This window comes from Hyperolius riggenbachi, chromosome 1, assembly GCF_040937935.1.
Source record: "Hyperolius riggenbachi isolate aHypRig1 chromosome 1, aHypRig1.pri, whole genome shotgun sequence".
In the NCBI taxonomy this organism is placed as follows: Eukaryota; Metazoa; Chordata; class Amphibia; order Anura; family Hyperoliidae; genus Hyperolius; species Hyperolius riggenbachi.
The window spans coordinates 271,060,770-271,076,026 of record NC_090646.1 but is presented as its reverse complement, the minus strand read 5'-3'; the positions used below and the strand labels follow the sequence as shown (position 1 = coordinate 271,076,026).

The 15,257-nt window shown below is 40.7% G+C and overlaps 1 protein-coding gene across 1 annotated transcript in view; it reads right to left on the bottom strand.

Annotated features, from left to right (window-relative positions):
* FRAS1 (Fraser extracellular matrix complex subunit 1) overlaps nt 1-15,257 on the bottom strand; it is a 730,981-nt gene that overhangs the window by 466,484 nt on the left and 249,240 nt on the right. Inside the window, exon 4 of the mRNA XM_068233564.1 lies at nt 14,367-14,459. Coding sequence (XP_068089665.1) covers nt 14,367-14,459 — 93 coding nt within the window. The remainder of the gene's footprint in view (nt 1-14,366; nt 14,460-15,257) is intronic.

Here is a 15,257-nt window from a genome sequence, read left to right as displayed (position 1 = left end):
AATACAATTCGAGATTGCATCATATAGGGACCCAGTAACCTTTCTTTAACGTGACATTGCTCACAGTCTTTAAGCCGTCGGAAGTGACTATTCCCCGAACGGTGACTGGAGCGTGTTGGGCTGGCTACCGTATTATGATAGCGGGAGTCTCTTTCCTCCCTACAGAACTTGAGAGAGTGGTGGCAGTTTATTTACCCGATTTCCAGCGTGAAATCGATATTTTTAGTTTACCGATTGTATATACAATCAGAATTGTACATGTATGGGCACCTCCAACCAATCTTAACCGTTTACTACGCACACAGTGAATTTGCCTCCAGCAGTCTCTAGTTCATGAGACCTGCATGGCAACAGTGGCCTAGTAATACGGGATTGGTGGATGTTTGTCCCATTACATATTGTCGGCAGCTGCGCGACCAATCTTTGTCAGTCTGTTCACCGTACTTCCTGCGTATGCTAACGGGAGCAGATTAGACGGGATTGGCACGCTCTGTCGCCTTTTCTTTCTTCTTCCCTCTGACGATCCAGCAACCGGTCTCGTTGTCCGTCTGCGCCCGTACTTCCTGCGTACGGTAACGGGACCAGATCTTGACGGGATCGTGGGGCTGGATTGTCACACCATCTGATTGGACTGGTTAGTAGGTTTCTCTGCATTAGTGGTTCAAAATGATAATTTACGATTGTTCATACAAAGAATCGTTCATAAACAATCGTTTAGCAAATTGCACCATTAGTCACCACCTTATGAGTGCTCAGGTCCTAAGCCTGTCTACTGCTCACAGGTCTCCTAGAAGCTTTAGAAATCACAGATTCTAGTAAGGCTGGCCATACACAGGTAAACTTTTCTGATGGACTCATTCACTTTGATTTGGCCAATATTCTATAATTCCTGACAAGCTTGGTTGATTTTTCAAGAAATTTTGATTGAAAGGGCGCTTGGGCATGTTTTCATTGAGTGTGCAGAAGGAAGTGTGGCTGCATAGTGTTGTACTCTGCACTTAGTGGTAGTAAGTGGTAGCAATTCAACAGATTATCAATTAGATTTTTGCTGTAATCCAATCAAAACTAAGAGGTCAATGTGGTCACATTAAAAAAATTTGATTTCTTAACAGGGAGTGATCAGTTAATTGCCTGATCAAAACTATCAATCTGTGTATGGCTAGCTTAAATTTTGCTCATCCTACTGCTGGCCACTCACTGTCCTGGCAGAAAATTCTTACAGTGAAGGGCGATTTACTGATGGTGCAATAAAGCCGATGTTGATTTCTTACTTTTATCTGGAAAAAAACACTGATGTTTGCTGCAAATGACTGCATGTTTAAAGGTATCACAGAGAAATGGGAAATCTTCACTGTGAAGATGGCCAAATTTTTATCAAATGCAATCATTTGACGCACTTTGTACAGAAAACTGCAAAGAGTGTAGCGAAAATTGATATACAACAATTCTATGGTTGATTGGAAGAGAAAATGTAATTGAACCAAAAGTTGGATTTTACGTTCATATCTAAAGAGAGAAATTGCTCTAATTGACTAATTTATGAGAACAATTGATAATTACCTTCCGATTACTTACGATTGTAAAAAGAGCATCGAAAGATCACATCTGATGAAAAAATGGTGCCATTAATGGGCACCTTTACATTTATTTTCCTGATAACATACAGTGTTGGTAAATTGCGTTGACCAAAATCTGCCAGATGAAAGTGCCAACGTATTGCCAGCATAATCAATGGGAAATATAGATTAATGGGCTGGATGAGAAAGTTAAAAGCAAAGCTGGGCTTTGAGTAAGATGTTACCAGTATATTCTTTACATGAAATAACTTGATTTAGGCTTCCAAGTTTTAAGTCTAAACATAAAAATGAAGGGAAAAGAGCACTGGAACGTAATGGTTAAAAAAAACAGTCAGTGGTACTGGGTAGTGCTGGTAATTAACAATGGCCTTTACTTTTCCAGCACAATTTGTGTGTTATGCCTCTATCACAAGAGAGAAGGTTACGTTTTCAGTCACCTTACCCTTTCATTAAATTGGATACACTTTTCCTGACAGAAGGATTAATGGTCCTCGTGCTGGGCATCCAAAAGCTGCTGCACACAGACCTTAGCAGCATGAGGATAACATTCACCGCTGTGATTAGGGCTGGCTCCATGACCCGCATGGCAACCTCTGCAGTGCCGTGCCAAGTTCCCAGCCTCACAGCTTCTAGGGCAAAATGTTCATCTAAAGGTAGGTCACATGGAAATAATAATCTAACCTGTACTGACCTGTATCTGTGAGCGACAAACATAGATGCCTCTCTAATATTTCCAACCATTTATAACTCTACCTTATAAAACATATTGCTCACATTAACATCAACAAAGCATTTGGTGGGCAAGAAGGAGGAAAAACAAAACAGAAATAATATACTCTCTGTAGCAGAGTCTAGTTTAGATACACATTTTTATAAGGTTAATAAAATTAACATTATGCATTACATATTGGAATATTTTAAAACCCATCCCCAGAGAAAGATCTTAAAATATAACCTTATAACTTTGTAATTAGAGTTCTCAGATGTTCTTTTTTTGTGAGCAATGAAGCTTCTGCATTTCAAAATCCCATCTTGAAATCCGATCATGACCATGATCACATGATCAAAAGCATTAAGTACAGAAAGTTAATTCCAGGCTCAATGGGGGAAGCTGCTGCTGCTGGGATTGCATCAACCCACTGTTTAGAATGCAAAGGGGAAGGCACAGACTAAATCTCTCCCAGATGATTGCAACCTATAGCAGTGGCAGCCTGTGGTGCTGGAAGTGGGCAATGTCTGGGCTCCTGGTCAGTTACTTTAGAAGTCATTTTTTATATCAGTTAATTAGGAACTTTATACACAAACAAAAAAAGCCCTGCAACTAGAAACCTACTTAGACTAATAAAAAAGTCCCTGAATTGGGGCTTTGGGATAATATTTTGGTTGGGGGATAAAACAACATAAACACATTTTCAAAATGTAATTAAAGTGGAGCTTAACTAGTCTAATCAGTTCTTATCAGCAACTGGGAATGGACTGCAGGAAGGCTCTGTTGAGTCAGCTCTCTATAAGGTAAATGCTAAAGGCTTAACCCTTTTAGTGCCCTTTACAAATGTGTAACCAATTAAAACTTTGTTTTTTTTAGGATTTTTATAAATTGTCATGAAGAATTTTTTTCCACAGAGGTTATCATGCTGTGGCTAATGTTTAAGAGCAGAGAGTAAGTTCTAAATTTAGTTCCACTTTAAGCCAGATTACTTAAAGTGAACCTCCAGGCTAAAAATCTACTCAGCAGCACTGAAAAGGCTTGGTGTTTCTTTAACAGTTTCACAGCATCAGAACTTTGTTTTTCTTACCCAAGCCTCACTTTTAGCTGCACAGAAGAAAACTGCCCGGGCATTTTTTCCCTGATGCTGTGCACAGCATGATAGGAATTCTGATGATGTTGTTCTCGTTCTGCTGCTTTGGCGCAAATTTGATTTTTTAAATTTTGAATTTAAGATTTGAAGCCTAGCGCGCGCAGCAGGGAGTTGGAACTGTGTCTCATGCTCCCTGTCACCTTCTTTCAACCAAAATGATGGCTGCCCCCATGAAATCACAAACATTTGCCTCTTTTTTTTAAAACAGGGTGGGTAAGATATTATATTACCTATCTATTTTAATTAACATAACTAATGTAACTTAATGACAGTATGTTTGTTTAGGCTGAAGTTCCTCTTTAATAAAATATCTTGCTGTGATCCATAGCAACTAACTAACAGTCATATTTCAGTGTTGTGACTGTTCTTCTGATTAAGAATGAGATGAGATCAAATTGTCTCGATGATCGCATGTGATCACCTGTTTTTGGACAAAGATTGATCCATTGGGACAGGTGCTTATGGTTAAGCTCTAGTTTAACATACCATGCTTATGATATAGCATAGTACAGCGCCATGGAAGATGCTGGCGCTATATAAATCAATAATAATAAATATGGTAAATATGGTAAAAAAAAACACCTAGCAGTCAATGGAGTTTCTCTAATCACAGCTGAACTGTTCAAATATCGGACAACTGACACTATCAGACAGTACCACTAAGAAATGTATCATCAACATTTTGCAAGTTTGCTATGGATGGGGGGAATCTGGAGATGATAGGCCATCTGAAAGTGCTACCTAGCCTACCATACGTGGATTAAAAAATATATACATGTGTTCATTAAAACTCAACTTTAGCATACTGCAGCTAAAACTCATTGGGGTTGATACACTAAGAGAAATAGCGCCAGTAACCTCCTGTTACTTGCGCTATTTCATCAGAGTGTCTTAATTGTCAGTGCTAGCACGCTGCGCTGTATTGCAGCAACAACCCCTGTGACAGGAGCGCACGCTATGCTGCTGTATTGCAGCATAGCGAGCACTAGTATCTTTACGGCCGTTCCACTCCTCCCACCCTGAGCCCCTTTGGTTCCATTCACAATAAAGGACATGATTCTTGCACTCTGATTAGCCCAATAGGCTGCCTGTCACTGTAGGTACTGTTTGTTTTCGGTAAACAGTAGAATGATGTGCTTTATCAAAATGCTCTATCTTGGTCTCATTTGTCCACAAGATTTTTTCCCAGAACAATGTTGGCTTACTCAAGTACATTTTGGCAAACTGTAGTCTTGCTTTTTTATGTCTCTGTCAGCAGTGGGGTCCTCCTGGGTCTCCTGCCATAGCGTTTCATTTCATTTTAATGTCGACAGATAGTTCGCACTGACCCTGATGGTCCCTGAGTCTGCAGGACAGCTTGAATTTCTTTGGAACTTGGGGCTCCTTATCCACCATCCTGACTATCCTGCATTGCAATCTTTTATCAATTTTCCTCTTTAGTCCATGCCCAAGGAGATTAGCTACAGTGTCATGGGCTGCAAACTTCTTGATAATGTTGCGCACTAAGGACAAAGGCAAATCTAGATCACTGGAGATGGACTTGTAACCTTGAGATTGTTGATATTTTTCCACAATTTTGGTTCTCAAGTCCTTAAACAGTTCTCTTCTCCTCTTTCTGTTGTCCATGCTTAGTGTGGCACACACAGACACACAATGCAAAGTCTAAGTGAACTTCTCTCCTTTTTATCTGCTTTCAGGTGTGACTTTTAAATTGCCCACATCTGTTACTTGCCCCAGGTTAGTTTACCCATTACTGCCGCTGGGACGTCAGCCTCATCTCCGCGGCGGCAGCTGCAATAGCCGCAATAGTCACGTCCCTGCAGTTTGGGGGGCTGTGCGTGTGATTGTGTGGGCAGAAGCCCGTGATTGCGATGGTCCCGGCGACAGGGGGGATTGGTGGCAGTGGACAATTGTCCCCTGAGCCAATCCATTCTTGTCGACGTTCAAAAACAGTGATCATTCTTAAATCGTGCCGCCACGCTGCCTCTGGCTCACTCATTACCACCGCTCCTGACGCAGATCATTAGATTAATGAATGGGAACTTTGTTCCCGCTCATTTACTTCCCTTTTAGGCCACCGTGATTGCAGGCCTACGTCACTTCCGAAGTAACACTGTAATGCATTACTTTCTATTTAGCGTACTTATTGTACGCTTATAGGAAATAATGCGCAAGGACATCTTGTGGCCAAATAGTAAAATTACACTTACATACAATAGGGAATAAAACATCATATGTATGTCAACAGGCTATATTAGTATTAAATTATGGGCTTGTGATTAGTGTTGGATGTAAAACTGAAGAAATGCACTAAATAAAATATTGTCAGCATACATTGTACTAGGGATATCATTTAAACATTGCAATAACCAGGATAAAGGGGCAAATAAATTGTGTGGCTTTCATACACAGTTTTACATTTTATTTTAAAACTATAATTGCCGAAAACTGAAAAATAATGAATTTTTTTTCGTATTTCGTATTTTTTTCGTATTATTCCTGTTAAAATGCATTTAGAATAAAATAATACATTTAGAATAAAATAAAATAAAAAGTGCAGAATAACATAAATTAAATAAGAAATGAAGGTTTAAAGGAAAGTAATATTCTGCCTTAGTTAGTATGTATTGTATATACAGAAAGCAATGCTTAGCACATAATGCATTCTGCATGTGTATACTAGCGGGACTGGGATTGACTATTATGACTTTTGAACATTTCTTGTTGCCAGGCAAAGAAGTGTTGTGAGGTATAGCGGATCAGGTCAGGTCCAAGGATGTAGATTACAATAAGCAGCAGATTCCAAGGTGAGTAATCCATGTGTCACACCGCAGTCCCACTCGGAATCAGTGAGAAATGGAAGCTGCTATCTAACTGCACTCTTTACAATAACTTGTAACATTCTTCATAAAAGGTTTTGAGGTTCAGAAATGTTCATTGGACTCATTATGCACTTAATAAAAGATCAAGGTTAGGGCGGCAAACAAATTTACTGTGCCTATTATAGCAATACTGTGATAAAACCATCTTCAATAGCGGTTTATGTGATAATGTGATAAAGAAAAGTCTAATGAATTTCTGCCTGTACAAAGTGGACTTGCCTGTATTAACACACAAGCTACTTTTACTAAAAACTAATCTAATTCTTGTGAGCATTTTTTGTGATATTGCCTTATGCTTTTTATCAAGGGTGGATAAAACAACATGAATATCCTGCACAAATCTATGTAGGTACCCCAGACCCTTAAGAATAGTTACTGCATTTTGATGTTGTGAAGAGAAAGTTACAGAAATCCTTTAACCTCCCTGAGCACGGGCTATGCCGCCGGGAGGCACCGCTCAGGCCCCGCTGGGCCGATTTGCATAATTTTTTTTTTGCTGCACGCAGCTAGCACTTTGCTAGCTGCGTGCAGTGCCCGATCGCCGCCGCTACCCGCCGATCCGCCGCTATACGCGTCACCGCAGCCGCCCCCCCCCCCAGACCCCGTGCGCTGCCTGGCCAATCAGTGCCAATCAGGCATCGCAGTGGGGTGGATCGGAGTCCCCTTTGACGTCACGACCTCGTCTCGCTACATGAAAATTTAAAAAAAAACAAAAAAAAACATATTTGCTGCCCCCTGGCGGATTGTGACAAACCGCCAGGAGGGTTAAAGAGAAACTCCAACCAAGAACAGAACTTTATCCCAATCAGTAGCTGATACCCCCTTTTACATGAGAAATATATTGCTTTTCACAAACAGACCATCAGGGGGTGCTGTATGACTGATTTTGTGCTGAAACCCCTCCCACAAGAAGCTCTGGGACCGCGGTACTTTTGCCAGTCTGTTACAATGTAACAAGGTTCACAGACAGGAATTAACTGTTTACAGCCAAAACAGCTAGCAGCAGCTACATAACCTGCCCACAGTAAAAATGTCACCATGTAATAAATGTCAGAATGTAAATCGGGGAGAGGAAAGATTTTACAATGGGCAAACACTGACTAAATCATTTATACATAATTATTGTAAAAATGAAGCACTTTTTTTATTACATTATTTTCACTGGAGTTCCTCTTTAAAGTGTACCTGAGGCGATGTGACATAATGAGATAGACGTGTATGCACAGTGTCAAGCACACAAATATCTAGGTTGTGTTCATTTTCTTCTTTTTTTCTGAAACGGTTAAACACAGTTTATCTTAAGTCAGAACCTAGTCTATAGTGTAATCCTCACTGATAAGGCATTCCATAAAACTATTGCCTGGCAGAGAACAGCTTCTGAGTGCAGGGGATGGATGAAAAAGGTCAAATAGTTTGTGTATTTTAGCTCTGGGACACCGAGGCTGACTGAAAGACTATCATTCATATGAGACAATACAACATTAAACCAACATTTTAGCTTAAAAAATGAGGTTTTTTTATATTAAATTTTCAAGCATAGGAGGACAGACACAATTGTTTATCTCATCAGTTTATGTTCACCTTGAGTTTCTTTTAAGAGTAACTCTTAAAGCAAAATGTGAGAAAAATGTGTACCTTGAAAGGTGTAAAATAAATAAAGCCAGATTTGTCAGGTTCACTTGGTTGATGCACACATTTTCTCTCTGTTGTAATTAAAATAAATAAACGCAGCAATGCACCTTTTATTGTCTGCATTAAGATGCTGAGAAAACCTAGGAAAGCCTCCTCCTTCAAGTTTTGGGGTAACAATTGTAATTAGCTACTTTGAACTTTCTCTTAAAGGAATACTATCGATTCACATATTTTTTTCAATTGACACAGGAATTGTGTGGGAAGTGCTGCTAAGTACTGGTGTATACATTTTAGTAGCAACTTCTTTGTTTACTGTTATCAAAATACATTCAAACTTTACTGACGCCAAAACTGACGGCTGACTGAGCCATGAGGAGATGGGAAATTCCCCTCACACTTGATCAGTTAACTCTATGTGTAGCTCTGTGTGTGACAGAGAAGAGAGCTCCCAACAGCTGCAGCTCCTGTGTCCTGAGTTTCTGACTGACGTGTCTGAAGAGAGCAGAGGAAATGTAACTAATTGTCACAGCTTTTTCATACTGTTTTTGCTTTCAGAGTTTGATACGTTTGATATTTGCTTTCTGTAGTGTGATATGCAACTCTGGCTGTGCATTGAAGCAGACACCCCTTCTGCAATTGATTTGTCCCAATATAGCTAAATCCTACCCTCAATAAATTACAGCTTTTACCTCTGATATTTAACATGAAAAGTAGGAAAATGTTTACACAGCTACTTAGACATTATTTGCACACTGTCATTTTAGAACACTTGGGTATCTATAGTATTCCTTGAATGTGATGCCTGACTGCAAACTTATACCAGCCATTGGAATTTAGCATTGCAATTTGGGCGTCAGTGTAGGCATGTGATGCTTGACTGCAAACTTATACCAGCCATTGGGATTTAGCATTGGAATTTGGGCGTCAGTGTAGGCATGTGATGCCTGACTGCAAACTTATACCAGCTGTTGGGATTTAGCATTATAATTTGGGCGTCAGTGTAGGCATGTGATGCCTGACTGCAAACTTATACCAGCTGTTGGGATTTAGCATTATAATTTGGGTGTCAACAGCTAAGCAGCCAACAGCTACTGCTAGTGATCATGCAAAGATTAATTTCAATTGTTGGAATTGATTATTAAAAAAAAATGCTTTCACTGGCCGGACAACATGGTTATGTATACTTATGTATACTAAACTACTTTGTTTCAATCACTATAACATTAAGCCAAGTAATTAATGCACCAAGGTATTATTAAAGAGAACATGCAAAGTTGTAAGTATTTGCCAATTAATAGAATGCAATTAGTAATAAACCAATTTGAGGTTTACAGGATCACTTATGTCCTTCATTGCTCTCTAGCTGTGGGGAAGGTAAGGAGATGAAATCCATTTTCTTCTCATTTTGTACATATCTTCATATACTGTCCATTCCCCTAAAGTGCTGGATGTGTTTTCTTTTAATCAACTCTACAGGGAGTGCAGAATTATTAGGCAAGTTGTATTTTTGAGGAATAACCATGTTCTCAATGAACCCAAAAAACTCATTAATATCAAAGCTGAATATTTTTGAAAGTAGTTTTTAGTTTGTTTTTAGTTTTAGCTATTTTAGGGGGATATCTGTGTGTGCAGGTGACTATTACTGTGCATAATTATTAGGCAACTTAACAAAAAACAAATATATACCCATTTCAATTATTTATTTTTACCAGTGAAACCAATATAACATCTCAACATTCACAAATATACATTTCTGACATTCAAAAACAAAACAAAAACAAATCAGTGACCAATATAGCCACCTTTCTTTGCAAGGACACTCAAAAGCCTGCCATCCATGGATTCTGTCAGTGTTTTGATCTGTTCACCATCAACATTGCGTGCAGCAGCAACCACAGCCTCCCAGACACTGTTCAGAGAGGTGTACTGTTTTCCCTCCTTGTAAATCTCACATTTTATGATGGACCACAGGTTCTCAATGGGGTTCAGATCTGGTGAACAAGGAGGCCATGTCATTAGTTTTTCTTCTTTTATACCCTGTCTTGCCAGCCACGCTGTGGAGTACTTGGACGCGTGTGATGGAGCATTGTCCTGCATGAAAATCATGTTTTTCTTGAAGGATGCAGACTTCTTCCTGTACCACTGCTTGAAGAAGGTGTCTTCCAGAAACTGGCAGTAGGACTGGGAGTTGAGCTTGACTCCATCCTCAACCCGAAAAGGCCCCACAAGCTCAACTTTGATGATACTAGCCCAAACCAGTACTCCACCTCCACCTTGCTGGCGTCTGAGTTGGACTGGAGCTCTCTGCCCTTTACCAATCCAGCCACGGGCCCATCCATCTGGCCCATCAAGACTCACTCTCATTTCATCAGTCCATAAAACCTTAGAAAAATCAGTCTTGAGATATTTCTTGGCCCAGTCTTGACGTTTCAGCTTGTGTGTCTTGTTCAGTGGTGGTCGTCTTTCAGCCTTTCTTACCTTGGCCATGTCTCTGAGTATTGCACACCTTGTGCTTTTGGGCACTCAGGTGATGTTGCAGCTCTGAAATATGGCCAAACTGGTGGCAAGTGGCATCTTGGCAGCTGCACGCTAGACTTTTCTCAGTTCATGGGCAGTTATTTTGCGCCTTGGTTTTTCCACACGCTTCTTGCGACCCTGTTGACTATTTTGAATGAAACGCTTGATAGTTTGATGATCACGCTTCAGAAGCTTTGCAATTTTAAGAGTGCTGCATCCCTCTGCAAGATATCTCACTATTTTTTTACTTTTCTGAGCCTGTCAAGTCCTTCTTTTCGCCCATTTTGCCAAAGGAAAGGAAGTTGCCTAATAATTATGCACACCTGATACAAGGTGTTGATGTCATTAGACCACACCCCTTCTCATTACAGAGATGCACATCACCTAATATGCTTAATTGGTAGTAGGCTTTCGAGCCTATACAGCTTAGAGTAAGACAACATGCATAAAGAGGATGATGTGGTCAAAATACTCATTTGCCTAATAATTCTGCACTCCCTGTATAAAGCCTGCTAACTGGAGCAGCATTGAGGCTAGGTTTACAGTGGCTAGTTGCATAACACATGCATTATAATGGGTTATTATGACTGTGGACTGCAATGGAGACTGGACATAGACATAATACTAAGCCTGCATGCAGCCGTTAGTATAATGTGATAATTTATAATGCAGCACTGTGAAGTGTATGGGCAGTGAGTTTTCATGCAGAATTATTCTGCAATGCAACTAACCAATGTGAACAGGGCCTCAAAAAATAAGTCTTGCCAGCAGAATTTCAGTGCATTGGAAAGCCCTCGTTATTCAGCTTTATTAAATGGGGCAGTGCCACACAGCAAGGCACTAGTGCCAGAAATGAAATGGGCAGCTCCAAGGTGTGTGCATTGCTTGGCACTGCCTCCCTTGTGAATGAGCCTCTACCTACTGTATGTTGCCTTGACTTCAGTTTTGCTTTAAGATGTTTACTGTAGGATAGTGTAGATGACAGGTATATTTTAAAATCAGAAGACTGCTTATTTACATCCTCTTCCTGAAAGAATGCCTAACATGTACATTAGCATCAGTAATGTCTGCTATCCTTTCTATGCCATGCACCTGCCTCAGGCTGTAATGTAAAATGCAGAACTCATGCTATCACAACCGTTTCATCTTTCATACCATAATTCATCCTGAGCAAATAACAAATCACTAACAGATGTTTCTTTTATGAATAGAAGACATGATTCACTGATAGAAACAAAGGCTATAATAAATTGTAAGCAATAGCTTTGTAGATTATAGGAGGCATTATCATCTTTACAAGAAACAAAGTCATGGTAATTTGGACAAACTAGTTACAGCATAAATATGTGCCTTAGCCGCTCAAAACATCCTAGGAAGTTCCCTAAAGCACCAGTAAATACTTATTTACAAGTGATGTCCCCCCATCCATCTAAATGGCCATTTCCTCGCTAACAATATCTGCTTCTCCAGTGACAACACAGCAGGATCAGGAAAACGTTCATACTAAAGCACAGTCAACTCAAAGCCAAACGTTAAATGAGCTTGTAGTATCTTTGGTACGAAACAGAAAAATCTCTTTATTCTGGGGGTCATGTTCAGTTTACCAAAGTCCTGTTTAGATTGCACCAGCCTGTTAATTCACGCCCTATCAAGAGACAATGGGACTCAGAACTGTGCAGATTTTTACTCTGTCACAGAAGCTGAAAATAATTATCGGACAACACCTTGCAGAAGAAAGAACGGATTAAAAAAAAACCAGAGGTTTCAAGAAGATATTTTTTAAATAAGATTTCCTTTTTATGGTATGTTGCGCTCTTAGCAAAGCAGAGAATGGCCTACATTAGTTATACTCCTCTCAGTACTACAAAGCAAATGCATTTTACAAGGGAAAGAACAGCAATGCTGACTAAACTGAGCTGGCAGTATGCCAGTGTAGAAGTGCCTGGATATAATGAGCCTCACTAGTAATGAACATGGTGACCACTTTTGCAGCATGTTCTGAAGAGCTGAAAAGTGTTTGCTAAATACGAAGCAAACAAAATGTATTAACCCTCCTGGCGGTCCATTAAAAACCGCCAGGGGGCAGCGCAGCCGTTTTTTTTATTTATTTTTTTTAAATCATGTAGCGAGCCTAGGAAGTGTAGGAAGCCAGAGAAGCCTCCAGTATTAGGCCAGAGAGGGCCCCCAAGTATATGTAGCCAGATGTGTCCTGCAGTGTCGGCAGCCAGAGGGGCCTCCAGTATTAGGCCAGAGAAGACTCCCAAGAATATATAGCCAGATGTGTCCTGCAGTGTAGGAAGCAGAGAAGCCTCCAATATTAGGCTAGAGAGGACCCCCAAGTCTATGTAGCCAGATGTGTCCTGCAGTGTAGGTAGCCAGAGGAGCTCCCCAGTATTAGGCCAGAGAGGACCCCCAAGTCAATGTAGCCAGATGTGTTCTGCACTGTAAGTAGCTAGAGGAGGGCCTGACCTCCAATATTAGGCCAGAGAGGACCCCCCAAGTATACGTAGCCAGATGTGTCCTGTAGTGTAGGAAGCCAGAGAAGCCTCCAGTATTAGGCCAGAGAGGACCCCCAAGTCTATGTAGCCAGATGTGTCCTGCAGTGTAGGTAGCAAGAGGTGCCCCCAGCATTAGGTCAGAGAGGACCCTCAAGGATATGTAGCCAGATGTTTCCTGCAGTGTAGGTAGCTAGAGGAGCCCCCAGTATTAGTCCAGAGAGGACCCTCAAGGATATGTAGCCAGATGTGTCCTGCAGTGTTGGCAGCCAGAGGAGCCCTCAGTATTAGGCCAGAGAGGGCCCCCAAGTATATGTAGCCAGATGTGTCCTGCAGTGTCAGCAACCAGAGGAGCCCCCAGTATTAGGCCAGAGAGGACTCCCAAGTATATGTAGCTAGATGTGTCCTGCAGTGTAGGTAGCCAGATGAGCTCCCCAGTATTAGGCCAGAGAGGACCCCCAAGTCTATGTAGCCAGATGTGTCCTGCAGTGTAGGCAGCCAGAGGAGCTCCCCAGTATTAGGCCAGAGAGGACCCCTCAAGTATACCTGTACGTAGCCAGATGTGTCCTGTGGTGTAGGACGCCAGAGAAGCCTCCAGTATTAGGCCAGAGAGAACCCCCAAGTCTATGTAGCCAGATGTGTCCTGCAGTGTAGGTAGCAAGAGGTGCCCCCAGCATTAGGTCAGAGAGGACCCTCAATGATATGTAGCCAGATGTGTCCTGCAGTGTAGGTATCTAGAGGAGCCCCCAGTATTAGGCCAGAAAGGACTCCGAAGTCTATGTAGCCAGATGTGTCCTGCAGTGTAGGTAGCAAGAGGTGCCCCCAGCATTAGGTCAGAGAGGACCCTCAAGGACATGTAGCCAGATGTGTCCTGCAGTGTAGGTAGCAAGAGGTGCCCCCAGCATTAGGTCAGAGAGGACCCTCAAGGACATGTAGCCAGATGTGTCCTGCAGTGTAGGTAGCTAGAGGAGCCCCCAGTATTAGGCCAGAGAGGACTCCTAAGTCTATGTAGCCAGATATGTCCTGCAGTGTAGGTAGCAAGAGGTGCCCCCAGCATTAGGTCAGAGAGGACCCTCAAGGATATGTAGCCAGATGTGTCCTGCAGTGTAGGTAGCTAGAGGAGCCCCCAGTGTTAGGCCAGAGAGGACTCCCAAGTATATGTAGCCAGATGTGTCCTGCAGTGTAGGTAGCCACAAAACTTTTTTTTTTGTAGTGAAACTCATTTTACACAAAAATCAAAGCTCACTATCCTTTTGGCAAGTGAATTATCTCCAACACTTCTATTTTTTAACAAAAAGTGCTTTCGATTTTAATTTTGATGATAAGTTCTCATTACAAAAATGTAAAGAAACACACATTATAATAGCAGCATTACCATAGTAAAGAGAAAAAAATAGCACTTACAGCCCATTCTTTTCCTTCATGCTGGCAGGCACCTTCTTTTTTGGAAGCACACTCTGGACAGCACTTATTTTGTTCTATTCGGAAGACTTCTCCCTAAATAATAACAAAAACCCACTTTTACCAAGCTTCACGGTATATGAACTGTAATGAAAACAAAACAAACAATCTTAGGGAAATAACTTTCATTTAACGTGATCTGGAAAGTGAAAGCAGCTAGGCTGTTTTGCAGAGTGCAATTGCAAATTGTAACATGTTTAATATAATAAAATATAGAATAATGCTAAATGCAGAATTGTGCAACCTTGGAATGCCAATAAATCATTTCAAGCAGCAGCAATTATGCATTATCTCTTCTATGTTGCATATTTTGTATGTCCTTATTGAACACACATAACATATTTTACATTCAGAGTCCATTTACTTCAGTTAAATTTAAAGCGAACTTGTTTTAATGTCCTGTGAGGTAAAGTAAACTTATGAAAATGTTGCACAGGTAGCCTTATAATGATTGTTCCATGTCTGTAACTTTTCTTTGCTCTGAAATCGCCATTTTTCTTATGTATATGGAGTGAGACTCATGTCCAAATCTTGGCTTGCGCACAATATTCATGGACACATGTTACTCCACTGTAAATTAAAAAAACATAAATTAGAAAACCAACATAACATATCAATTATACTGGTACATGAATTCAGCTTTTTAAACCTGTTTTTGAGATAGGCCTACCTTAATGAAAACCTGTCACACAGCCAGAGAATAATGCCTGAAAACTACTTGTAAAAAACTCAGTACTTCAAAAGTTTTAAGCAGCTAAAACCCAGCAAATACATGAGAAAAGCTCCAGTGTTGTCTGAAAGGTTAGTAAAGGCCCCATCATATTAAAATGAGAA